The 27,601-nt window shown below is 42.6% G+C and overlaps 1 protein-coding gene across 1 annotated transcript in view; it reads right to left on the reverse strand.

The window, feature by feature from the left end:
* Positions 1-792: 792 nt before the first annotated feature.
* LOC107185908 overlaps positions 793-27,601 on the reverse strand; it is an 80,441-nt gene continuing 53,632 nt past the window's right edge. The window contains 9 exon segments of the mRNA XM_015573684.1: positions 793-1,400; positions 2,076-2,700; positions 2,702-4,975; positions 5,066-5,332; positions 6,110-6,171; positions 6,173-6,372; positions 7,573-7,783; positions 9,804-9,999; positions 16,195-16,330. Of these exon segments, the coding sequence (XP_015429170.1) occupies positions 1,074-1,400; positions 2,076-2,700; positions 2,702-4,975; positions 5,066-5,332; positions 6,110-6,171; positions 6,173-6,372; positions 7,573-7,783; positions 9,804-9,999; positions 16,195-16,330 (4,298 nt within the window). The 3' untranslated portion in view covers positions 793-1,073.

Genomic DNA, 27,601 nt, shown 5'->3' on the forward strand with positions numbered 1-27,601 from the left:
ACAATTACATATAAAAAAGGATCAATCGTCCGCCGTTAACTGCGCTGCAGTCCCGTTTCGAGCAGTCGAAGGTTTTGGGTGGCTTCTCTGGGGTCACTTCGTTTCCCGCGCTTTCACGCCGTTACCGGCGAAGTTGTCGGTCGAGTGACTTTCCTTTCCGCCCGGTAGGGGCGCTCTCGAATTGCGCGCGCGCGCGCTGCCTTCGTCGAGGGAACCTTCATTTCCGCGTTTCATCCCGTTTACCAGCAACGAAACTACGATTTCATTAGGCGAACCGTGCGTGGAAAACCGGGACAACCACACAGGGATCCTCTCAAGAAATTCCACGCTGTTGTCGTGTGCTCCGAACTCGAGAAGTACAACCGAAGTCTCAACATGTTGTGTATTAACGCTATAAGTGTCCTTAGGTAAGTAACATTTAACCGCGCACAACGTGTTTTCTTTTCCTTATGTAGTTTTGAAGCGATATCCTTTAGATACATACGGTACGCAACGACGCAGTGATACGGTCGAGGGGCTTCGACGTCTGTTACACCGGTCGCGTTGCGTTCGTTTCTTAACATTCGTGCATCAACGTTTCGTCTCACAGAACCAATTCTAACCGCCGATCGAGAATGTTCACACGTGTCGTCGCGCCGAGCGAGACAGTCAACGCGTGACGGTCGGTCCGCGATACATCTGCGATCCTGAATTGTCGGATAAAATTCTTAGACTGGTTGGCAAGCGTCGACCGTCTAAAAACAGTCAAAACACACCACTGACAAAGATAAGCGGCTCGGTGTAAACTGGCCGACGTGTGCGAACCGCTAGCGATTTTAATCGCATGGAAGCGAGACTATTCTTTCGTGTCTCGTTCGAGTGTCATCGATCCATTCGTCGCAATCCTTTGACCCATCGATCGCTTAACATTATCCCTCCGGTTTATGAACGTTCGCGGTGGCGACTGCTGCGGCAGCGGCGTACCGTTGTCGCCTTCTCCTGACGACGGAAAACGAGTGTGACGCTAGCTTTCGACGGCGATGCGAGGATGAGATCGAGGAACGATTGTAATCCCATCTCGCGATGGGTCTCCCTCAGAGGACCGGCTCTTCATCGGTCTCGTCGTTCTCCTCTTGCTCCTGCGATTGACACTGAACACCCGAGCCAGCCGACAATGAATTCGTTTTTAATCGTCGCTGCCTTTTCTGCTGATTGCTGCTACTGGCCCCGTTGCCGTTGCTGCTCACGCTGGAGCTGTTCGAACTGTTCCCCGTGTTGCTGCCGATCCCGCATGCGACGTCCAGGTCCGTTTGCAGTCTGTGGGCGTCTATCAACGGTCGAAGAGCGGATCTCAAGGACCACGAGAGACGAGGATAAGTGCGCTCGTGTTGGATGATCAATTCTTTGCTCCGATTTTGTTTCTGCGAAAGGAATTAGAATCGCTTTAGTGTGGACTCGACTCTGATACTGATTACTCTAGACAGAAGGAAAACAGGAATGGTAAGACTCGAAGGAGTGGTCTATGGATTGAGAACCATAAAAATGAGGTAAATGAAAACATTGTAGATAACCGTGAGGTATCTACAAAACTGTGCAGTATTAGCAAACGTTGCAGAAGTCGTAGAAGTGTTAAAAGCTATCGTGCAGATGAATCTATTTACACTGCGTTATCATAAGATTAGCGTTTACTGCGCATTTCTCTGTTAGTACTCTGTTAATGGACTCCAGAGTTCAAGAGATTCAGCAGAATTCTAAACAGATTTATGAAAATGACAGAAACATGATGCGAACACAGAGGTACAGTGCGACTAATGAATTATAAACGTATTTCATATGCAGGATAACAATTGCAAATCAACGAGAAGAAAAAACGAATACATTGCACAGTTCTCTATCCCCCAGCAATCGATCGATCTATAAAAGAGGAAGATGAAGGAATCAACGAAAACAATGGATGATTTAAGGTGACTAAGGTGTAAGTCAATTGGAGCAGGTCAAGTGCAATGACATCGGGGGAGTAATACGTGAGTTATCGATCGCGTCTAATTAAAGACGCGCGGAACGGTGACAATTGACGGTATAAATAGCAAGCTCACCTCGGGAAGGTCGCTCGACCTGGTTTCCCGCGAAGCCAACAGCTTCTTGCTCTCGGCAAACTGCCTTAATGATTTCTCTCTAACGTATACGAACGGTCGGACGACCCTGAGATCCTGTCGGCGGATGTAGTAGTGGGCCTTCATCGTTTTCAATTTGCCGCCGTGAAACACCGAGACGAGGAAACCCTCGGTGAGATCGTCTAGATGCTGGCCGATCGCCAGCACGTTGTAATTGTGTCGTTTGGCGATCGAGTATAGTTGCGCTCTTATCGTCCGATTGCAAAAGCTGCACGCCCCGTTCGCGTCCAGCGACTCCTCCGGTTGATTCTCCCCGGAGTTACATTTCGACTCAGGATTGTGCTCCTCGTAGAAATAGGGAACGTCTAAAGACTTCAGGTAGCTCATCATCTCGATCGGATCCAATCCGTTTGAGTCTACGGTGGCCGCTGCGATCTCGAAGTCCACGCCCTTTGATCTCGCGTAAAATCTATACTGATGCAACGTGTGCAGTAAAGTCAAAGAGACGTTGCCAGAGGCCGACAGACAGACCAACACTCTATCGTTGTCACGAATCATATCGAACTCTTGCATGGCCTCCACTGTCGGCTTCCAGACGCTCTTTGGCGACCTCTTTCAAGTCACTCGAGCATTCCTCGTCCTCCGAGAAATCGTCGGTCTGACGCACCTGTTGCTTGCAATTCGATTTACTCGACAAAGCGGTTATAGACGAAGCTCTTGGCTTGCGACCGTAGCTGTTCGCGGAATTCGATTCCGCGCTGCTACTGCGCTTCAAATCGACCGAGTCCAAGGACTTGTCGCTCTCGTGGAAGGATAGATTGATCCCGCTGTCCTGAGAACTGACCGAGTTCACCGCCGAGTAGATTTTCGGTAGAATCTTTCGCGTGTCACCGATCTCCAAACCGCCTCTCTCGTGGGTGTCGTCGTCGTTCAGATCATCGTCCAGATCGTGCACCACCTCTTCGTCATCGGTTTTCGATTGATTGCAAACCAGTTGCTCGTTCTCCGACGGTTTCATCACATATATCACCGTCTCGTCGGACGAACATTCGCTGGACATTTTGCTCTCCTGCTGCGTCAGCTCGCCGACCTTCCCCGAGATCTCGATGGGTCCGCTACGTCTGGTGCTCGAGAGCCTAGGCGACGTAAAGGACTGTACGGCCCTCCCTCTATCGGGTGAACCACATCCACTCGAGGAAACGTCGGAAGCAGACGCGTCCGGAGAGTGCCTGTGTAGCCCATCCACTGCGTTTACCATGCATCTGATCTCGGACTTCACCTCGCTGGCCATCTCTTTCGAGAATTCCATCAGATATTCGGCTATATTGCTCGCGGTGAACGAGTCGTGTCTGATCTGTTTGTCCTCGGCGGACAGTAGGCTGATCGCGCTGATGTTCCGCGAATGATGCTGCGGCGTGTTCTCGGACGTGTTGCTCTCGGACAGCGCATCGTCCACCTTCGATATTACTTCACGAATCTCTGATTTGATCTCCGTCGCGAGTTCCTTGGTCACCTCTTTTACGTACGCGCTCAGATCGTCCTCCGATCTTTGTCCACCGTTCGCGGAGATCGGTGACGACCTGCCGCCGCCCACGAACTTCTCCGTGTAGTCGCTCACGGAGGAGTACGAGGACGGCGGTGAGGCCGCGTTGTGATAGTTCAAGGAGAGGATCGAGTGACTCGGGCTACCGTTATCGAGCTCCAGTGAATTCAACTCGGTCTGACTGCTGCAGCTGCAATGATGCCGCCGGGGCTTCGCGGGGTCCCGATTGTTCCCGCTCAATCCTAAACTGGTTAGAGTTTGAGGACTCAACGGAAGCGGCGGTATAGGGGAGGAGGACGAGGACACCACCTTGCGATTCTCAGCACCGTTCTCCCCGCCACCGGTGCTGCCGAGTGAATTGCACCTGGCACGACCAGCGTTGGCAACGTCCATGAGATCTCGTTGCTCTTTAATTGGCCTGTTGCCTGGGTGTGACATCGCGGCGAGGATCGAAGGCGTGACCACCTCGCCAACGGCGAATCTCACAGGCATCGGTGAACTCGGGCATGTGGCCGGTGATCTCTGACCGGCGGAATCGTTATTCTCGCGATGATTTCGATCGGTGCTCGTAGATCGTTCCTCCTCGTTTCCGCTGCTAGCGCTCGAGTAAGACGTCTGAAACTCGACCGCGCTCAGCAGGGTCCGCCTGACCGTGCTCAACGCCGGAAGACTACGATGTCTGGGCGACGTGGACGAGATCGGTACGTTTCCCGTTCGTGGAATGTCGCTGTTTAGTCGACGTATGCTGTTCGCCAGGGCCAAACAGTTCACCAGACTGTCGTGCGTGGTGGTCGGGGTGTTATGACCGACTCGATTCAACGACAGCATCGGATTGAAAGGCACGTCTTGCTTCACGTTCTGCGAGTTGCCCAGCAACAGATCCTGGGCCTCGCTGGGCAGCATGAACCATCGCAAAGCCTCCATACGCTCGGACACGAAATTGTAGCTACGATCGATCTGCAAGGGATATCGCTGAGCCATTTTCCTGGCCCGATTGAAAATATTTCGCGCGGTTTGCAAACAATCCCCGTAGTTCTGCGGAAGAACACCTGACCCCGACACCCTCCTCTCGGACGCGTTCATCTTCCCGTCGGTGTATCTGATCGAGCTCAGCCACTTTCGCTCCTTGAACACGCTGTTCGTGTGATGTCGCCACTCCCCCGTGTCCGGGTTCAATACGTACTGCGGCAACAATTTCCAGCCCTCTGTGGCCACCATTTTTAATGCTTCCAAAGCGAAAGCGACCTCCGCCTCTGACATGAAGTACGGAAACGATAGTTTCGCGAAGCCTGGCCGCAATCCCTCCGCATTACTCTCCTCGTTCTCTGTGTTTCTCTCGCTGAAAGGAAGCAAAGTCGAGTGTAAACGACCGATGTCCCTACGGGGGAACCTGTAATCGATAACACCGTGTCGGTTTTCAATTTCATACCCCTCTACGAGCACTTTCTGGTACTCCTTGGCGAGTTCTTGCTCGATTCCCATCAGGTCATGAGCGTAACGACCCGCGCACGCGCAGCCGCCCCGCGCCTGAATCCCGAACACGTCGTTCAGAACGGCGCACACGAAGTTGTGATGAAGAAACGTGCCCCGCGGGTGACGCACCATGAACGAAAAGATTGGTAGCCTCTTAACATTCTGCGAGCCGCTGCCGAGCAGAATCAGTTCCGGAATCGTGCGCACGTGGGCCAGCACTTGCCTAAAGGGGGAAAAGAAGCGAGCACGTTTTAGTATACGAACCCCTGAACCCGATCGTCTTTTTTTTTTTTTTTACTTTAACGGGAACCATTACGCGATTGAATGTCTTTTTACCTGTCGTCGCTGAACACTTTGGCCCAGTTTGGGTAAATGAAGGCTAAATGTGATAAACGATCTAGATTTCGTTTCCTTGTTCTGTAGACACTGCCATATTTCTCTGGTGGACGGGCGCGGGAGTGTAAGTCAGATTTATTAGTTTCGAAGAGGAGCACCTATAATATTTAATTCTGACTTATACTTTCGTTCCCGCCCACTCTCTGGTAGGTGAACACAGGAGTGTAAGTCAGAATTACTAGTTCTGAAGAGAAGCACGTACAATATTGAAAAGAAAGCCTGAATAAACTATCGGAAACCTCTCACTGTAGGTGAGTTTAAAAGAATTACTTAATCTATACTCAATCGAAAAGACAAAACATTATCGTATTTCGCAATTAAAATTCCCCTACCGATTCGACGTACGATAAAATGTATTTTTATCCGTCAGCTCTTATCCGTATTTTTTTCAACAAACGAAACACTCGTCTCTTCGCTAACGTATGTTGCAACAACTCCAATCTACAAGTCGCAACGTCTTCGCCCACGTGCGTAGATAAACTATAAGTGGCCAATCGAACAGACGTCAATCGGTCTCGAGGTAGCGTCCAAAACCGGCCAAAGCGTATTTAGCGTGCTGTACCTATGTAATTGTGAATGGATTATTTTAAGAATAATCCCCTACCTAGAAATCTTATCTTGACGGGCGACGATAGCACGCGGCGTGACGTTCTCCTTCAGCTGAACAATCACGATGGTAGTGATGGGAGTCCCGCATGTCTTCCGTGCCAATTTTATCCTTCAACAGGGACCGTTTGGTCACGAGCACGCCGGGGGATTGAACTCCGCCGATGAACTTGTGCCCGGCGAATATGATCGCGTCCTTGTGCACCGCCGTCTCGCCGACGCCCGGTAAATGGGGATTCATGTCGATTTGCACGTACGGGGCTGAAAGATAGGAGTGGAAAATTCACGTGGTGAGAACGAACGGCGACGAGGCACGATTAATCATTCACACGATCGGACGTTCGGTGATGGACAGTTGTCGATAATGTATACAGGGTGACCTGGAATAAGTGGGAAATATTTTAGGGGTGGTTTCAGCACAGCAAAACGATAACAAAAGTTCATATATATTTTCGAGTTATGGCGAATTTTGTATCGTAATAATTCTTTGGATAGATTGACGTAGTGGCAGTTAGTTTTCCCAACTGTTGCAAAGAGAAAATAAGACATTTACGTTGTCATTATTTTTTGCAGTTTTTAAAATGGAAAATTTTATGAATAAAGTCCGATGGGTTTTTACTTGTGGGGTTATTTGAAATTCATTGTGAACAGCTCGTGAAAGAATATCTGGACATATGGAGTGAGTAAAAGAGTTATTGGTAAGACGTCTTCAGGCTTGTATTCAGATGCGAAATCATTTCGAGCATCTCTTATGAAAGTAAGCAGATAGAGTTTGTTCAAAATCAAATCCGCTGTAACTCGAAAGCAAGGTCAAATAGGATATAATAAGGTAGTATGAACTTTTTTATCTGGACCCCAGTGCCAGAGTCAATTAAGTCCACTTTTTTGAGAAACTGACATTTTACATGTTTCTCGTATCAAATTTTTCACTCTTCCTAATAGTAAAAATGATTTCGTTCTAGGTTGTTAAGTTCTTATAATTACAGTGTGAAAATGATTTTAAGTTCGTATCTTGTTCCGAGCCAAACAATGTAAAATCTATCACATAAGGGATTCAATGTAATGTCCACCATTTCTACACATCGAAACTCGTCTTAAGTCCATTGAATAGTTCAAATGTAGCGATTGTTTCTCGTTGAATTCTTAACCAAACAGATCCAAAGTTACAAGGTTTTTGTACCTTTGATTCGCTCTCCTCTAAAGTTTGAAAAGTGTGACTTAATACACTCTGACTATGGAGTTCAGATTTATTGTTTAGATGTGCTGAAGTCACCACTACAATATTTCCCAGTTATTCTGGGACACCCTGTATATAATCAGTTTGTCCCGAGACTGAATGGCTCGAGACGATAAATGGAATGTATTTTTATCGCGAACGGGGACAGACATCGGCGTCAATCCTCGATATCATTTATTGTTTCGACCTCTGTGCACGGGCTTCTATCGGCCGGTGATCGTTACCTGCTGTAGTGTAATCCCAGACGCTAAGTGCACCGTACTGGTGCAGCAGAAGGGTCGTGGCGACGTCATCTGCCAAAACCCCGGTTATGCAACTAGCAGCACTGAAGCATCCAATCATTTGCGTAACACCCTCGGCTCGCACGTTGACCAGTCTACGCTCGAGATCGTTCAGGTCTAAGAAGCCCTCGCGGGTCTCCGAGACTCGTATTATCTGTGATCATCAATGAAACATTATTATTCGGTTTTAGACAGGGCGTGGTCGCAATAATTTTACGATTGGGTATCGGGTGATTCCTCGTACGAAAAGATAATATTGATCAAACTTATGGTAATGTGGGTCGATATTAAATTACATTTGATAGTTAATAGGGTTCCAAATTTTCCGATTCAATCTTGGTTTATTAGAGAAAAATTAGGAGTATTATTCTTATATTTCACGATTCATGTAATATTATTATGTTACATTACATATAGGGTGTTAATAAAAATGTAGGACATATTCACAGAGTGGATTCTACATTCCAAATTAATCGTAAGATGAAAATCAATAATGATGAAATTGTATTCTAGGCTTCGTTTTCGAGTAATTTATTGTTAAAATACGGGTAGACTAGACATGAAATATGTCTGGCGCGATAGGTTATACTACTTGAACAGACGATTCCCAGCTGATACGCGGGTTCGATCGATGACCCAGTGAAAACTAATGAACGAATTAAAATGAAATGGACGGAGGTAACTCGTGGAACAGTTGGAGCGCGCTCCTCTCAAGGAAAATAAGACATACTTCACGCGTATCTCGTCAGTATTTTCAGCAATTAATTATTCGGAAGCAAAGCCTGGAGCGCAATTTCGTCATTCTTGAGTTTCGTTTCAGTTTGTGAAAGTGCTCTTCATTTGTATTAACACCCTATATATTATATTATAACCTAATAGAAAGTTTTCTTCAATGGGGCTTTGTTTAAAAAAAATGTAATCTTTCGCCTTGAATTCGTCTACGGAATACGTCCTGGCTGTTGTGTCTGTCCGTTACTCACTGTTTCTACTGACTGTAACGGATGACCGAATGCACATGTGTCGGATAAAACTTCAAAATCGTATTTTACGAATACAAAGATTACTGTAAGTACACCTCTATTGTATGTTTTCGATTTATTTTTACACGAGGAATCATACCATGGCCCGTTGTATTATTATTGCGGCTACACTCGGTATTTCTGCACATTCATTTTTCAGTGTGTATATTTATGGAATTTTTGGATGTTCTTGAAATACGTGAGTCAATGTTGGAAGTCGATTCCGTTAAATATCGGAGGGAGATTTAATCTCGGCTAATCATGTCGAATAAGTTTGAATATAAACGAAAGTTAGGTCTCGATTAAGCGTCCCAATTGAGCTGAATTACATTTGAAGTTATATTTAATCCGATCTGATTTAGATCTTACTCACAAGCTAATGTTACTTTCATTGAATATTTATGTCGACCTAAGGTCTCACGTTCATCTAAATTTCCTATGTGTTTTTTCTTTGAAAATGAAATTAAACGGACAAAATTTAAAAGTACCCTTTCAATCCTTTTAAAGTGCCAACATAAGATTGTGCCACTTCGGTCTAACACTCCTAAGAGTTTCAAGTTTAAAGCCCATTAAACTGCTCCTCAGCGTGCACCCGAACGTACTGCTCGCGCCAAAGTAATACAAAACCGCTGGGCAAATTCATAAGAGTGTAACGCCAGAATAAATCCCCCGGCAAAGCAACTACACCGAAAATGGCGTTGCACCGCGAAAAACAACTGCCAGACTCCCACGTGCCATAACTCGTGAAATGCTAAAACAACCCCTCGAGAAAACATCTCCACCTCTAAAAAAAGCACATTCAACAGAGACCATTTCTCTGCTGCTGTCTGTAAAAGGGCAACAAAAAAACCAAGCCACGTGTTTCAAGAACGGTTTACGCATCTTCCACCAGATACGGATCCCTGGACTCGAAGAAAAGAAACATAAATATGGTGTCCTCGGTGGAAGCGATATTCGCAGAGTCAAAAATATTCTCAATGAAACACCGTTCAATGTCTTCCGCGACATTTGAATATCCCCACCCCCCGAGTGTGGGATCGAGCGATGGAACGAGAATACTTTCGACTCATCGACGACAAATCCCCACTCTGTCTCTCTTCCTCCGTGTGTCCGAACGAAAACTCGGGCGCGTGCCCCCATGAATAATGTTCTTACCCTGACGCCGTGTTCCCGCCAAGGACGTAAATTCGCGTGATGCTCGAACGGGCCCACGAACACCACCGTGGACTTTGTGAGATCGAGGTGTCGCAGGAACGCGCGAAGGGCAGCTGCCGTACCTTGACCCGTGAACAACACCGCATCCTGCTCGCCTGCCCCAACCGCGTGCCGCACGATGTCTCGAGCCTCGTGTCTGCAAGCATATACATACGTCGTCGTCAGGATATATCGATTCGTCCTTCCGTTGACGTGCACCGATCGTAAAAGAATCTCGGCTGCCGGATCGCGCGCGGCAGATTCCTCGGCCGTTTTAAGGCCACTGCGCGAGGTCGACTTACCGCCGTAGACCGCGATTCGTTGAAACGTCTCTTAACGGAAAGGTCAGCAATGCGATTTACATCGAGCGAAAAAATTAACGACGGGGGAAATTTCGTCCGTGCACGGGGAAACCTCGACACGGGGGTCGTTTCGTCTCGAGTTTGTCGGTATAGTCCTTGTGAAGATATAGCGTGGTGTCGTGAATTAGCGCCTTGAGACGGCGACAACGATTCATGTCGCCGTACTTGGAACCGTATGTCGGCTTGCAGCTGGGTTCTATGTAATTAATCCTTTAACGGTGAAATTTTGTTGCAATATTTCATTCTTGAGCGGATTAGGCTTTTGAAAATGGTGATTAATGTTTTGGGATCTGTACCTAATTAGGTACCTCTTAGGAACCTGATTATATTTCGATGTTTTTGAGCAGAACAGCAGATAGAGTTAATGTGTTGATGGAAATTTAAGTCTTGGACATCTAGAAAATTTACTGATTGGGAATTATGAATATAAGTGTTGGCAATTTTAATTGTGATAGAGCCGGGAGGGTGGTTTTTACTGGTGAAAACTATAAATTCTGTTTTGATAAGGGCCAGATATAATCGGAGTTGGCAGAGATGAAGTTTTACCTGAAGTGTTATGTTTTCAATGGCAGTGATGACTTGTTGATCCAGATAATCCAATTTAATAATTCTTGCAATTATGATAGCAACAGCGATCGAACCGCGAGAGCGAGGAACGATTCTACGAGTACGAACACCGACGAAAATACCGGTTCTGTTTCTTTATGCTAGAATCGACGTTTGGTACAGTGATCAGAGAAAGTTAGAAATTTATACTTTTAGTTGAACGCGTTTGTTATCTTTATCCATCTGAGATATGGTCCATAGAATATATAAAATGTTCTGTTTCATGTCTGATTTCACGTGACGCATGTTATCTAGATGGGTTAAAAAGAAACAAGAATCGCTTTGAGGATTTTTCGGTGTCAGAGAATGCGATATCTAGAGTTATCTGGAACTCGAGGTCACGTAAGGTCGTTGAACACTATTTTTCGGATTTAACATCCATATGGATATTCACGGGTGTTTTTAGACCAAAAAGTGTACCAATTGTGGATCGAGAGTCTTAATTACTTGGGTATTTCTGACTAGTTAGACTCGACATGTCACAAGTATATGTTTATACATACGTACAATAAAGGATTTGGCTCAAGCTAGTAAAGAACTGAATCAAATAGAATATATTTAGAAAGTCTCTTGAATTTAAGGAACTATTTCTTCACTGTAATAAGTTTGCAAGAGTTTGAAAGAAGTCAGTGTATTTTAAGATACATCTGAATTCAAAATTGTATGCAGTGAACTCATCTTCCAGAGATAATATGCACGTGGTGGTCTAGAACATTTTCTTACGAAGAATACGGAATAAGTCACTTAACATAAAAAGACACGGTTGTTGAATTGACGTGTCCGCGAGAGTACACGTAGCAGTTGACGCAAATGTTTTTCTAAACCATGCATAAGTACTAAAATGCTCCAAAAAATTGTGCATACTCAATAATTTTTCTTCCACATGTCAATTCGATAATTAAAGTGCCCTCAAAAAAATTCGTCCCTATTTAATCATTTTCCTTTAATAACGCATGGGGAATTGATATCAACAAATGTAGAAGCTTTTTTCTCTGTGTATGAAACAAAAATTGTTATCTATTAGGTCAATTAACAGTTCTGATAAATATTAATCGAACTAGCATCAAGATAACACACATTAGTGTTTTTTCTATATTAATTGTAGGATAGAGACAAATTATCTTACAGCAATTTCCTAGTATTGCATCTCTAAGACTATCTGCATTTTCTTCATAATAACAAACTTATATAACATCGAAAGGATAGACTCACCAGTTAATTGAATGAACAAAAGTAAAGATACATTGTGACGATCAAAATTCATTCTTTCCATCTTCATAACCTAATAAATTTTCAATGCGAAATATTTGCGTCTGTATCTTAATATCACAATACAAAAATACGGGTTTTAAAAAATACCCTTTCCAGTAAAATTGTTATCAATAATCCATACGAGTGTTAAAACCTCCATCCAACAGCTACAATCAATGATCTCCACCCAAACCTATTAATCTCCATCAAATAACAAATATTTTCGCTACAAATGTGGAACAAAGCAAACGAAACAAATTCCAAAAGTCGCGCGATACTAAACCGTAATCGTTGTTGTAGTAGCGTAACGACTGGCCGGCTGATAAATGTTGGGGGGCTCGAGTCACTGGATATATTGATCTGGGACGTCAGCGCCACCCCTAACGCTCGGCTGCATAAGATTTAAGGAAATAAAGGGGCCGTTTCGGCCCCACCTGCACGTTCCGAATTTTAGGTTACACCAATTCTAGGTTTCTGTGCGTAAGAGAATTAATTAAAAATTTATAACAGAATACATTACCAAAGGATTCCAGTGCGAAAAAAATACCCTTCGAGCATGTTTCGAGTGTCGAACCGACACGCGTGCAAGTAAATCGGTCGGAGTGACACGGACCCGCGAGCATAATTCCGAATCCGTGCGAAATAGAAAGGCGAGAACTGTCTCGAGCGGCGCAGAGAACGAGTCCGCGGTTTATCGCGGAAACCGTACGTCAGCTCGGAGTCGTACTCGCATGCTAATTTCGCTGTGTGCATAGAAAATCGATAATTAGAAATTCATAATGCGCCTAGCGTTTGATACTTTCCAGAGCTCGCTGTTATATGGCATTCGAGCTGGAACGTTTCAGAGCTCAAAATAATTAATCTTTCAGTTACAGCGTTGTCCAAGTGAAATTAATGCAACGACGACATGCTTCGCTTTCCCCCGTGTGATTATCACTGGGCTGTGTTATAAACAACTTTCCGTCGTTCTTTCAGTTGAATTTATTACGCTTCGAGACGGCTTACAAGTTCACACTTTCGCCACCGTGCTGTTCTGCGTCGACTGTTGCAACGATTTCTTTTCCTTTTAGTATTCGGTCATTTTCAACAGCTTTAATCGTAGTTTTCGCTTTGTGTTCTGAGGGGCTAATTGAATGAAAGAAGAATTACACAGAAATGTACTTGTCTGGGTCCAATGTTGGATTAAATTGAATATGATATGGGAACATTATTCAGTTTTACTAAGAATCTATGAAATGATACACTGCCTGGCGTAATTATAAAATCAATTTTCATGTATTGTGGTTGAAATAAAAACAAACCAAGTATGCCATGTCTGAAATCGTGTTGCGAAATAACGTTTCTCCAGAAAAGGATAGATTATATTCCCTAGAAAAAAGTGGTTCGTTTTTATTTTAACCAAAGTACATAAGGACTGAACATTTTTAGGGTGGTTTTATAGTTATGCCGCGCAGTGTATATTTGCATAAAATGTGCAGTCCCTTTTATAACTGAACCCAATAATTTACTTACTTTAATCCAGATACTATACATATAAGTCCATTAAAAAATGTATCAATTTCAGATACCGTTTTCCCGAAAATTGAATTCCTCGTTTCATGAAGTATTTCGTAATGTTGAACAATTCCTCACTGATTCGGTAATCAATAAACTTCGAAGATTTATGCAAATATAGATTTTCCTAGACTAATCTATAAAGATAAGAGTCAAATAGGAATTTGACAAATGGAACTGTGCCTAATATTAGACAATCGTGTATCCCGTGAATACATAAAGCCTGCAGTCAACTAATTATAAAGCGATTACATACTCTGCAACTTTCTTAAACATTCCATCAATTCTGAACAGTACTACCAGTGCCCATTAGATTAGCAAACTTCCTCTTCAATTGCCTATTACGAACTCGCTGAAAGCATCGACGAAGTATCGCCTGAACGGTTCCTCAACTTTTGTAACGTGTTTAAATATAGCGACTGGATAAATGATTCACGGGGCTGTCCATCAAGAACCGGCGTGTCGAAGCGTTCGATCGGTGGCGTGGCCACGGCCAGGAAAACGATCGTCCGCCGACGGAAGATGGATCGCGAGTTGGTTCAATTCCGCGATTAATAGAGTAACCCGTAACTGGAATTGGTTCTGGGAAGCGGTTGGCTAGAGGACGCGGATGTGTCGTTAGCTGCGCGGGCATGCATTAATGCGTGGACGCGTTGCGTTTGCGACCTCGATCGTTATCGCGATCGTTCGATGGTCCAACGTCGCGAGGAAGAACCTCTTCTTACAATTCCATTCAATCATTTATATTGTCGCTGGTAGACTGTGGATATTTTTGCGTTTATAGTACATCTTACTGTCTAAAATTTAGTACAGCAAATAGTTTAATAAAACTTAATCCTCCGTGACCCCCTGGATTTTTTATGGCGCACGCAAAATATCGCACTGAAATATCTATGAAACGAAAGAATTGTTATTAAAAAAAATCTTTTAACATTCAACTTTTAAAACTATTGGATCATGTAATAGAGACCTTGGAAAGTATCCTGGAATTTGTTCAGATTGTTTGGAAGCCTACAAGATAAAAATAAGTAGGTCTAGATATAAGAGATCCAGGGGGCTGATGGAAGCAATAAAAATAACGGAGGTCACGGGGGGTTACGTGTGCTTTCTGTTTTAATCGGAACGTAAAAGAATTATTACTGCAGTGGGCTAATTTCTGCACGTTAATGTATGAATATCTGTACTTGCTTAAACATTCGACGTCTAGTCATGAGGTTGAAGTCCACATCAGCTACTGTAGAAAATAGGTATGCGAATTTTGTTTAATAACATCGTGAATCACTGAGAAATACTGAACACGGATAGACTGAAACGTTTTTGCGTGACACACTTTTTTGTCGATTTAGTAAGACTTGGTTGGAATTGATTGTACAGTATCAGATAGTATCTTCGATTTGGTCTATGTATGTGACCTTGAAGCCGTAGCTATCCACGAGGTCGATTGGGTAGCAGTCGATGTGGAAGGATGTGAAGACTCGAGATTCCAGTAAATCGTTTGAATTCTTTACGATAAGAAAATCTGCGCTCGTCGACGTTTATCGAAAGTATATTTAAACAGAATTTCAGTCTTAATCATGGCTTAAACGTTGCAATGTAATTTCCACACGATTGTCACACGTACATTTACGAATGTACATTTCTTTTCAAATGACGACAAACTGGTGATACAGCGGAACTGGTGACAAAACATAATGAAAAATAAGTCGAATGTCTACGATAATAGTATTATAACTACAGCTTTGTTTTTCAAAAAAATGTCAGTAAAAATTGTTCCGTACATAAGCTATTAACACTGTAACTACCGAAGATGAACGTGCCTCTATTTCTGTGACGTTGGTAAAAGGGATAGCTTGGTGAAAATATAGAAATCGATAAATTAACGAAATTCTTAAGTTGTATGTCGTAATAAATATTGCGAAGAATCTGAGAAAATGTTATGTTGTGATATATTAATCATTCCTACAAGAGTTTACGAACCAGTCGTATTGACCGCTTTAGCAGTTCTAGCGTTAAAAAGCAATTGGGTAATATGTCTGATCATGATTCGCTGCATCTACTTGTGTACACAAAACGATCATCCAGAGACCAAAATCTCGAACAAAAGAAACTTTATTTTGCATTTTCGACTGTATTTTTGCATTTTGACACAAGACGATCATCCCGAGAACAAAATCTCGAACGAAAAAAACTTTCTTTCTCATTTCCGACTTATTTTCAACATAATTCATGAATCACTTCCGTCCGATTGTACCACGAACTTGTCCAGGCCCGTAAATCTCATTTCCTTAATGTACTGCTGAAAACAATTAGAGAACCACATACTGCAGTCACTGTATCTGTCAATACTGCACAGAATACCTGAAAAGCATTTTACAAAACTATCGTCAGTATCGTGCAGACAAGCTTTCCGTTTATCAAATCTATATTCATTTCTTTCAATGGATTGACGCAACAAAACCGCCCACAGTAGCGATCCTTTGATGATCGTGATCAGTGTATACTATTCGACTACAAACGAATCTCTCTAGTCTCTCTTCATATATACGATGTCTCAATCTTTCTATACACGATCCGCTTACCTGAACAAAGATGACTGCAGGCTGCAGATCGACGTGGATGCGCGGGTGTCGCCCAGACATGGCAGCACCTCCTTCGCGATGTACTCCTCGAGGAATTGCAACGACCTCCCGGAGGCGGTGTAGTCGCAGTAGACCACTGTAACAAGAATTAGAGACCTGGGTGAGCCGTGTGCAGACAGAAACGGATTTCCCCTGACTGGACGAGTTCAGTCGCACGGGAAATCGATCGTCGCCCCGAGATAACATCTCGTCGGACGTGTGTTTTATTCATGGGGTGTGTGTTTCTATGTTATTCCTATTTCCCAGGTAGCGCTTTATAAATTTCTTAATTTTAGCGTCTACTCCACCAACAGGAACCCCTTTAAATATTAGTCTCAAGCAGGGGATGAGACAGTTAGAAGTCGAAGACTAACAACGTCACAATGCTACTCTCTCCAACCATATATCGTATCGCTGCTTTCCTGTCGTTTATTTGATCGTTTCCCCCCATCGGCCCCGTTCTCAACACCGAAATAGTTTTCAGTCAACAGAGAAGTTGCGGTTCGGCGGGACGACGCGACGGTTTGTCATTATTCGCGACTGTCCGTCGCCGTCGTCGAAAGACTGCAATCTCGGCTTATCGTGATCTATTCAGAGATGTACAGGGTGTGTTTAACACTTTGACTGCAACGTCACCTGAATATGGGTGACACGTGCATTGCAAAGAGGACGGATTATTTAAATACCATTACAAAAATTTGTTTGCGAAAAATTAATATTGCGGTATAAATTAGAAGAGAACCAACAGTCTCTATTAACTGAACGAATTTCCGACGATCTATGATTTAAAAAAGGAAATAAAGCGTGTCTGGCTACGTACGGCCTTTTTCGCTGTAGCGGTCAATGAGAGTTTGTATGACCTGGAAAGATTTGTTTGGCAGGAAAAATCTGGTTGGCAGTAATTTATGTACTCAATATATAACATGTCTCAATAGATGAAATACTCGTGTTGTATTTAATTTTAGAAACATTTAATACCCTGTATGCTATATGCAGCTTGAGCTGTACCCAAGAATTACATTGAGAATAGGATTCCCATCACACGTTCAATATCGCCATTTTGTTTGGAACCATTTCATCACAGATCTCATCAGATTTCCAATATTCTATTAAGTATAATGTATTTACTTCTTCAATGAGGCATTAAAAGCTTAAAAAGGATGTAATCAATAATGTAAATAATATTATAAGAACTACAAAAACTGGATGAACATTCTAGACTTTGGTAGCGGTACATACTAAATACCAATAACAGGGTACTCCTTTTTAGATTATCCCACCCGAAACAGTAACAAAAACCTTTGTTCTATAAAAAAATACAAAAAAAAAACGTTAGTGACCTTTAAATGTCTTTAACGCCACGCGTTCAATTTTCCTCGACGACGAATCGTGTTTACCGAATGGTATCAAGGTCGCCGGCAATATCTACAAAACAGGAACGGTTTCATTGGCACAGTTCGTCGGAGCACAAGAATGTCCGTGGCACGAAAACAAGGTCATCTTTGCGTGAACTTTTTTTTTGCCCCCTCCATATTGTTTTTATGTGCTGAATCGATCTCGATATCGGTCTTCGCAGCTGATGGGTCGTGGGTACACTCTGCACATCGTGGTCCGGGCGTCGAGGCGCGGAAGCTGCCGGCTATTTCCAGCCCCGGCCAGCGGGAGTTTACCAGAAAATGGCAAATGTTTATTCAGGAACGATGAACGCGTTTCACTCGGCGTCTCTCCGTTCCCGCCAGAAATGGGACGCGTATGTATGTAAACTGTCGTCCATAAGCTTGGAACACCGTTCGGTGTTTAGAAAGCTTGCTCTCTTGCGAATATTTATTGTACGATTGCAATCTTCATTCTGAGCCGTGCTGGAGGAATTTCGTGTCAGTAGGCAGTGTTCTTAATGAGATTAATCACGTATGCATGGTGTATTCAGGAATTGCGGTGGAAACGACGAAGAATACCTTCTATGAAAGTCAAATGAAAATATGGAATACAATTTTACACAGTAATTTTTGTTAAAAGAATATTTATATACATTGTGACTTTGATCGTAAACCGTATTTGAGGAATTTCCTCTTAATATGTGGTATTTTCAACAGTAAGCTGAGTAAAGCATCGTGGTGCAACTGAAAATAACCAGTAGCATTTTATTCACAAACTATATAAATTTTCATAAAAAGAATTCCAGGGATGTTAAATCCTACATCAAATATAAATTATACAACAAATAAAATGATACCCCGTACTGGGAACCTGCATTTCACATTGCAAAATCACTTTGTTCTCCGTTCAACCACAATTCCAGATACATCCTACATAAAAAGCAGTTCCGTACGTCCAAATAGAGAAGAGCATTACAGACCTCTCCACGAGTATACCTACGTCTGTACACGAAACGTTCGACGCAAAAAAGGATTCTGCAAAAAATCCTCTTTGAAAGCGCGAGAAGAGAGAGCCAAATCGCAGCCGAATGCATCGGTTCGAGAGGGTGGGGGATTCGGACCGAATAGCCTTCGAACGGTTGCGAAATACTTGGATTAGCGTATAGAAACGGGCGGCTATTCTGTTCCATTGATCGCGAGCGAGGAGGACGTGCGGGGAATGGCGGTTTCGCGAGGGCAAATCGAATCGCTATATCGTCGGGGAAAGCCAAGGTAGGCGAGGGATAATGACTCGCAGGTGTTTCTTACGAAACACCACCAGATCGACAACCGGTCCACGCTACGGGCGAAATTATGCCCGCGCGCGACTTTCGAAGCGTTTAGGCGCGAGGGGGGTGAATCGCGCGTTGATTTTGTTTAGGAAAAAACGCGGAGCCAAGCGAAATTTAACGACCGATTTCGTAACCACAGAGATCAAAGGTACTTAAGAAAGACCGGCCTGATGAAGATCGGAAAGATCGACTCTTGAAAAGATCGACATGGAATATGTCCTTTTCCGATAAACCGACTTTTCCCAGCGTTGATCGACGGAGCAAATATTGGAGTAAAATCTATTCTCTAATCGTCTTACTTTACATAACGCGAACACTCACCTATCCCCGATGTTGGAAATAGTATGACTCGTATGTGGATCAAGCACGATACAGACCTCCGGTGACAAAAATCACCCTGGCAAAACGAACCGTGAGAAATGATCGAAATACCAAATCGGAATATCGAATTGTGTTTTCGTGACAATAGAAATTCCCGATCCGTTATCGGGCTCGGTGGAATTAGAAGATAAGAATCGTAACGTTTCTCCGTGTCTAAACTTGGCGTTCGACGAATGAACGCTTATAAATTGCTCTCATGAAGTATCCACGCTGTAACAGCAGAAAGTGGCAATTTAACCGCTCGATTCATCTTTCGAGCCGTCTTCGTGATACTGTACAGTGACGTCAAAATCACGTGGTACCCCGAGGAAGCATCGTCGGCGTCTTTATTAATGTTGCAATTTCTTGTCGTCGATCCACGCGACTGAATCCATCCGTGATTATGGCGGACGACAGTGCGTTGGTGACCGTCACGGGACTCCATGGACATGATTGGAATGCATCGCATTGACCAGCTTTAATGTCAGCTACGCGCCTCCGCGAGCATACGATGAAAGACACGGACTGATTGCAATGTTGTTTCCCTCCCGTGAGAGAAATATATCAGGGACCCAGGGACGTATCATCGGTGGAATTATGGCAAGCCTACTTCGACGATCATCATCGCGTCGCCTATTTCAAATAATTGATTTCAATCCTGGTGGAATCCCCGCTGCATGTTGCCCGACGGCGATGGATTCGAAAGACTCGTAACCTCGATGCACAGGCACGAATCTTTTGCATACGTCCGCGAACTCGCTTTCTCTAGCTTGCAGGCATGGAACCTAGCCTCTTGCATTCCATACGAAGGTTCACGGGGGAGAGGGAAGAAGGCAGAAAAGAGCGGATAGAATGTTGGTTAACCCTCGGCCGGCGAGTGCAGGGTCATTCTGATCTAACTGCAGCCCGTCAGACGTGCTCTTCGTCGGAAGTTATAAGGCATGATCGCTTGAAAAACGCCCGCGAGATGACGTTCAATTATTCGGAATTTATTTCATTATTTTTTGTTGTTTCTGTGGTTTAGAGTGCTAACGTAAAAGTACAGTTAGACCAATAAGTGATTCGGTATTTCTTTTTTCATAAACTGGTAAGACAGTTTAAATTTAATAAATCGTTCTACCCTTTTCTTATTTCAAAATGATGGCGAACATTGTAGCACAACAATGAAAACGAATAAGCTTCTAATTTCCTCGAAAATAAGTATTCAATAACCGATAACATATAGTGGATTACTTAGTGGTACACCTAATATTAAAGATGGTCCTTCAAGAGTTAATTTGTAGTATAATAATCGTTCGGGGATAGTGCAGGGTGGTCTATTATTGGTAGTAAAACAACGATAATAGTTCTTTATAAAGAGAATAATTAGAACGAATAGAATATAAATTTCACATTTAGGTCATTGTTTCGAGAAAAGTGTCTTTAGAAGTGGAAACTGTACGTGCTGGTCAGACAAACCAAGCATCTCGTACATCTATACTTTTATACTATTTTCGCGAACTACTATTAAGCTCCCATATGTAAGACTTTTCTCAATGAAGAATAACACGTTGCTCTGTCTCTACTCCACCACGTGTCTCAAAGTGACCACCACGAAGTGGTAACTCTCGTAGTATACTTTCTCATCGCGAACCGCCTCACGGAACAATGAACGACAACGGTGTGAGGGTGTGTATGTGTGTACGTCGACAGTTCGTTTCCACGGCGGGTTCAAGGTACCAGGAACTGCAGGGGATTCGCTTCTGGGCGTAGTTTGACCTAAATCCTGAAGGCAACGACGACGATTGCCCGAACGACCGTTTGACCCCGAACAACTATTCGCGTCGAAGCGCACCGTCGACTCCTCCGTAACTAGAGCACGGACGTGTGTGTCTGTATGCGTGAACGAAACGTGACCTGGCGAACGGGGAGGGGGAAGGGGCCGAGAAGAGACGAAAAAAAAAACCAGAAGAAGAAAAACCACGAAACGAACCAGAGAAGAAGAGGAGGAGAATCGAGAGTCAGACGTGGAGTAGAAAAGAACGGGACACGTGCAACGACACCGGGACGACGTCGCCGTCGGTTCGTCTCGGATAAACGGTAAATTACCGGGCAGTCCGCTTTCCAATTAGCCTTCAATTACACGTGTATACGAGATGTTGGCCGACGAAGCACGGGCACGCGTCCGGCGACGGTTTAACTTGCTAAACGACGGTGATCCTCTCTTCGACCGCGAGTCTCCAGCCGGCGCAATTCGCTTCGGGGAAAAGTTTTGCTCGCGACTCGATTCAATTTAACTGACTGCCAAGCCGAAACAGGGGGGTGTAAGGGGTGACAGGAACATGTGGATGGACAGAAACATCTGGTCGGAACACTGACCGATTCTTGGATAATTCCAGCCTGTTGTTTGGAGACAAGCGGTTTGTGTGAAGTATGTACTGGGAAACTTTGCGCAACGCGAATTAACTCGAGGATGACAGGGGACACGTCCGGAAAGGCAAGCATTGCTGTTGCGTGCAGTCTTATTGGGGTCAGTTGGTTTTTCTGTGGATAAAAGAAGATGTGTTCTGTTGGGTGTACAATCTTAATGATTGACACGAAGATCGAAAATAGCACTAATGGTGTAAAAGTGGATATGTTCGTCTGGAAAAAAATTAACATTGATGCAGAGATGGGCAAGATCATTATCTGAATTAAGAGTTTGTAATTTGTGAAAAGTATTTTGCTATTTTTAATCGAATAAACTTGGAAATTTCGATAATAATGGAATACCTATTCTTGAATGAGTAGACACTTGGCAAACGATTATTTGACCCCATTAACTGTTTAAAGATCAAGTTCGACGCTCTATCAGGGTAGGCATAGATAACCAAGGATGTTAGAATTAATTACGATACCTATTTATACAGTACAGTGATATATCGAATAAGTAGTAATTTTCGTAAACATTTTAATACTAACAATTTTTTAACACAAACCGGTAATACACAACAAAGGAAATGTACAAAATATGATGAGGCAACTCGATTCAGTAATTTTATATAATTGATCAGATACGTTAACTCCACGACGAAGACACGGTGGATGATAGGAACAGGTTTTTAGTAGGCACATTATGTAAAATTATGCGCATCTGTATTGGTCAAAACAATTAGAGAATTGCTACTGGGCGGTTCTGTTGCGCTAAACAAGCGAAGGAAACGAAACAAGTGTTACAGGTTTGACAATAGCATTGCAGTCTTTTCTGGTTAAAGCATAGAAAAGTTGTTCCCACGATACAATAAATATATTAATACATCAACTATCCATATGCAATCAAAGTCAAAAATATATTCCAACATTTTAGACGACTAACATTTTGTTTAATCGTTTAGAAATATCTTTGTACTGACAATGAGTGCTCCTCGAAGACAATAACAGTCCACGTGTGTTTGGGTAGAGACTGTTTGAGAGATATGCAGCATTTTATTGCGCCTGTTGGGTCTATATTTACGCCAATAAATGTGATGCTGATAATGTAATTCGCTTCCACGTGGCGAATGATAGTGATTTCGCTTTCTAGAAAGTTCCAGAAATGCTCGTTGTTTCTGTCGATCCGACATTGCTGATAGGAGTCGAATGAAATAGACGCATTCATCCTTGATAATCTAGACAGGAAAGAGTACGGAGTGTTCAAATCTACATTTATAATTCACGCACACTATGAAATTGTTCGTGACATGCTCTTCTGTTTATCATAGACTGGTAACAGCTGTGACGACAGAGTCGATCGTTGTTCTTTCTCCAATGTAAAAATTCATTTTCATACCGAAGGAATTATAAATTATAAAAATCGACAAACAGAATATTTATTGAATTACAGGATAATAAACTTTAGTAGTCAAGGACGTTTCAAGATCATTTATACATTCCTCTTCATCCATGAATTGCTCTTTTACATTTCTTTCGTAAGGTCATTGAAAAAAAGGTTTGCTCGTTAGTTAACACCTAATTACAGTAACTACAGAAAACTGCGAATTATCAGTGCATTTTAAAGCATCCTTTCGAAAAGTCTGGCCGCTGAGAGTAGTTTCAATAAGCTACTGCAAACAAGCGTTAAAATTCAAGGCTGCATGTTTAAGCAATTACATAAATATCACTGATTACTCCGTAAATAAGTCCTACGACATAACCGAACAAGTTTCATTACGTCTGTTTACCTTAAAAAGACACAAGTACGTATTGTACTTCAAAGCACGCAGTACACGTTCAAGTGTTTCCGTCATTTCCACTTAATAATATTTCCTTGGAGATCCCTAACTACTACCTCTGTCGTATTCACCGACTATGCTTTCTATTTTTTCCAATTCCATGTACATCGCGGAATACGTCCACTTAGAGATTAAAATGGAACGCGATTGCCACGATAAGGATTGATCTACGGAAGCGTCACGCAATTAGTAGTAGAGTAGAACTGCCACATATGGATTAGTCAGAATAATTCTAATGATTTATGTATTACAAGACTCAGTGTACTGTACGTTTATACAATGGTTAAAAGCAAACATTGGCATGCACCCAGTATTCAAAATAATTTTATAGATCCCTAGATTATGTTATAAAAATTTCGATTACTTATTGTTATTTGTAATATTTTCCATTGTATATATTAGTAATATTCCCATTGTGCTTTAATAATATTTATTATTTTTATTCTTACTAGTTCTATCAAACTTGCTGTGCAGTGTTCTAACGAATTATAATTATAGGTACGCGATAATGTTATTTGAAAAAGGGGAATGAAAAATATAATAGATTTCTCATTATCCCTTATTTTACCTTTACTGTGAGTAGAACACACTCCCCATGTTCCTCTACTTCTTCTCATTACAAATTTACAATTTTCGACTTCTTTCCCATCATCCCTTATTTTATCTTTACTATGAGTGAACTATGCTCTCATCGTTCTCCAACTTCTTCCCATTACAAACTTACAATTTTCGACTCCTTCCTCATCATCCCCTACTTAATTCTTCCTACGAGTAGAACACGCTACCAACGTTCCTCCACTTCATCCCGTAACAAATTTACAATTTTCGACTCCTTCCTCATCATTCCCTACTTAATTCTTCCTACGAGTAGAACACGCTACCAACGTTCCTCCACTTCATCCCATAACAAATTTACAATTTTCGACTCCTTCCTCATCATCCCCTACTTAATTCTTCCTACGAGTAGAACACGCTACCAACGTTCCTCCACTTCATCCCATAACAAATTTACAATTTTCGACTCCTTCCTCATCATCCCCTACTTAATTCTTCCAACGAGTACAACACGCTCCCCGTGTTCCTCCACTTCTTCCCATTACACCCTGTAATAATTACCAGCGTGTGTCAGCCGAGCGACAGCCGATTTTCCTCAAGCTCAAACTCGTTGCACGCGAATCCGCGCGGAGGAGCTGTGGCCGCGTCGCGTGGGAACGCGTCGATCGATTGTTGTCCCGGGCCGCGCCACTCCTCGACTTTCGACGTTTCCACGGATCCTGGAGGGGTCGGGCGGGGTGGAAAATGAAACGAAATTAACGCACGCAATTATTGCTGGCAGCTGCCGGGAATACCGTCGTCTCCATCGCCGGTTCGAGGACGACCGTTCCGCTCTGGGCTCGTTTCGGTGTGTCGGTCGGTCGGCTATCCGCTAACTGGATTAGGCGCAACCGTGCACCCGCGACCGACGACGCTCGTGTTTCGTCGCTCGTGAACCGTTCCGGCGGCCGCCATTCACTACGCCTCCTGTTACTGGGTAATCCGGGAACTTGCCCCCAGAGGTCGAGCAACCGGCCGAACCATTCGTAATTGAAAACGCCGCGTACAATGCTTCGGGGCCGCGAGACCGAACGTTTTTCACGGTGTACACGCCGCTGTGATGCGTTTCAATAGCGGACGGACTAGAGGACTTCTTTTTGTTCGGTTGATATACAGTCGGCGTGGTATACAGGTCACTAATCAGTAGACTACGGATTTTATGCATTCATAGTATAAATGATTATGTTAAATGCAACAGAAGATTAAACTTTTATGAGGTTTGGTATATTTCTAATTTTATTTTTAACACAAAAACTTCCTTATAAGGAAAAAGAAGTTTCTGTTTTTAATTTTAGCTTGGTAAATTACTTCATAAAATTTCATTTTGCATAAGTTTTAAAAGTTTCGTTAATTAACCCATTGACGACCGTACGCGTACTAATAATACACCAGATGGTATATCAGTCATATTTGACTCGATTTTTTGACATCTTTCTTTTGTGAGCTGTTAAAGGTTAGTTGTGTTTTTATATTTATTTACTGAAGATGTTGACCTAGTTCATCTCTTGACTACTGATCGAATAATTGTTACATTTAGTACTGCCTGAATTAGCCTGGGTCGGAGTTGAAATCGAATTATGGCACAATCTGCTTGTATGTAATTAGATCATGTTGTACGAGAACTATTGGTATTAGGTTACTTTAGAAATCACTGTATCATGAAACAGGAGTAGAGGTGAAGTAATCGTTTTGGATCTAAATATCGTGAACAATGAGAATTGCATTTGGTTTAATCATCGAGAAACGCAGAAACAAGACTTACCGTGACCCATGCGTAATAAATATGTATGTTAAGGCTAAGCTGTCCACTTGACGTAAACACATTAGCGCAATCAAAACAATCACTATTCTCCGATTGTTTACGCAAATTCATATTTTTATACTTCAACTTCTAAAAACCGAAACTAAAAGAAAGTTTATTTCCACTTCACAGGATTTCATTAGATTGAAAACAGGACAAATTATTTATGTAAATTTTATGTACAAACTGTGTCAAAATGTGTTCCGTACATTTATATATGATATAACTGTATAATATTTGCAGCATAATGACTAAGGCGTATTTTCGTGCTCATTTGTAGTTTTTGGTATGGCACGTAATGGTCGACATATTCATACAGTTATTACAATTATTAAACACTCTACGTTCTCGAACAAGAAAAATGCATTGTGAAAATTTGATCTGCCTCATTACCAAGGGCTATCAATTTGTTTCGAGTAACGAATAAAACATAAGAAAAGTGGTGACCTATTTATTATTGCGTTGAACATGAAAATTTCGATAACAAAATAAATTACAGTTTTATACTGAATGAATTGATACCTAGCAAAACAAATGTTTTAACCAGATTAATCGTTCGAATGTCAGAATGAAATCTTTCGGTACCGTCTCTTTTCTCAATAGATTATTCCAATAAAATTGTTCCTATCTCTAACGTCCAATCAGAGCTGCGTTCGCGAAACGAGTCGCTGACGCCTGTTGCGTGGCTTCCCTCGAATCCGTTTTATTTGCTTTCGCGGCTCTCTCGGCGGTGAAATACCAGAAGGACTTATTTCGAGTGTTTCTGCGGAACATTAAGCGTCACCGTGGCCCGAAAAAAACACGATTCTTCGGAAGAACGGAAACGCCGATTCCGGTCGTCTGGTTCCAGTTCCAGAGTTGGGAATAATGACGAGTGCGTCAGGCATCGAAAAATGTTTGCTTTGGGAATCGTCACTTTGTTGGCACTTCTCGGAATCGAGATGTTTACCCCTTGACATCTTGAAATTTTCAAATATCTCACGATAATATTAAATTGGTGGAAAGCAAATACTGATTACAATACTGAATACAAATTATTACTTGCGTTATTATATTAAAAATTCTTGAGTATCTCCGATTACTTAGCCAGACTTGGAAAGAACGAAATGAATTCACAATGAATGCCATTTCGATCGAAATACATAACGTAGGCTATTGTTCTGAAATTTGGAGTCACGTGTCATTCGAAATAAAAGTACGTACACATAATAATCTACTAAAAAGTTGGATAACATATCTTTCGATCTGTAACTCAAAATTAATAATTACAATAAAAATACTGAACGAAGAAAATTTGCTTAAGTTATATAAGTTACATAAAGTTCTATAAACCACAATCAACTGTCATTCTATCAGACAGTACTAACTATGTAGAAATTGTAAGGAGGCTAGACTACCAGTTAAAGTCCAAATAAAATAAAAGACGAAGCAGTGATTTCGAACATGCAGACTGTAGTGCACGAAGTTATCCTGTTCCAGATACATGAATGTCAATTAATTTATACACTTTCTATCGGGCAACAATTTATCAATACCGTAAATAAGACTAAGAATCGTCCATGAATTTAACGTTCATCCCCTCCCGGGCAATTGTGTGTCACGACACAGGGTAATTTCAGATAAGAAACCGCTCGTTGGCAAGACGACGGATAAGAAGCGAAAGAAAAGCGATAGAAA

Source organism: Dufourea novaeangliae, unplaced genomic scaffold, assembly GCF_001272555.1.
Source record: "Dufourea novaeangliae isolate 0120121106 unplaced genomic scaffold, ASM127255v1 scaffold56, whole genome shotgun sequence".
Classification (NCBI taxonomy): Eukaryota; Metazoa; Arthropoda; class Insecta; order Hymenoptera; family Halictidae; genus Dufourea; species Dufourea novaeangliae.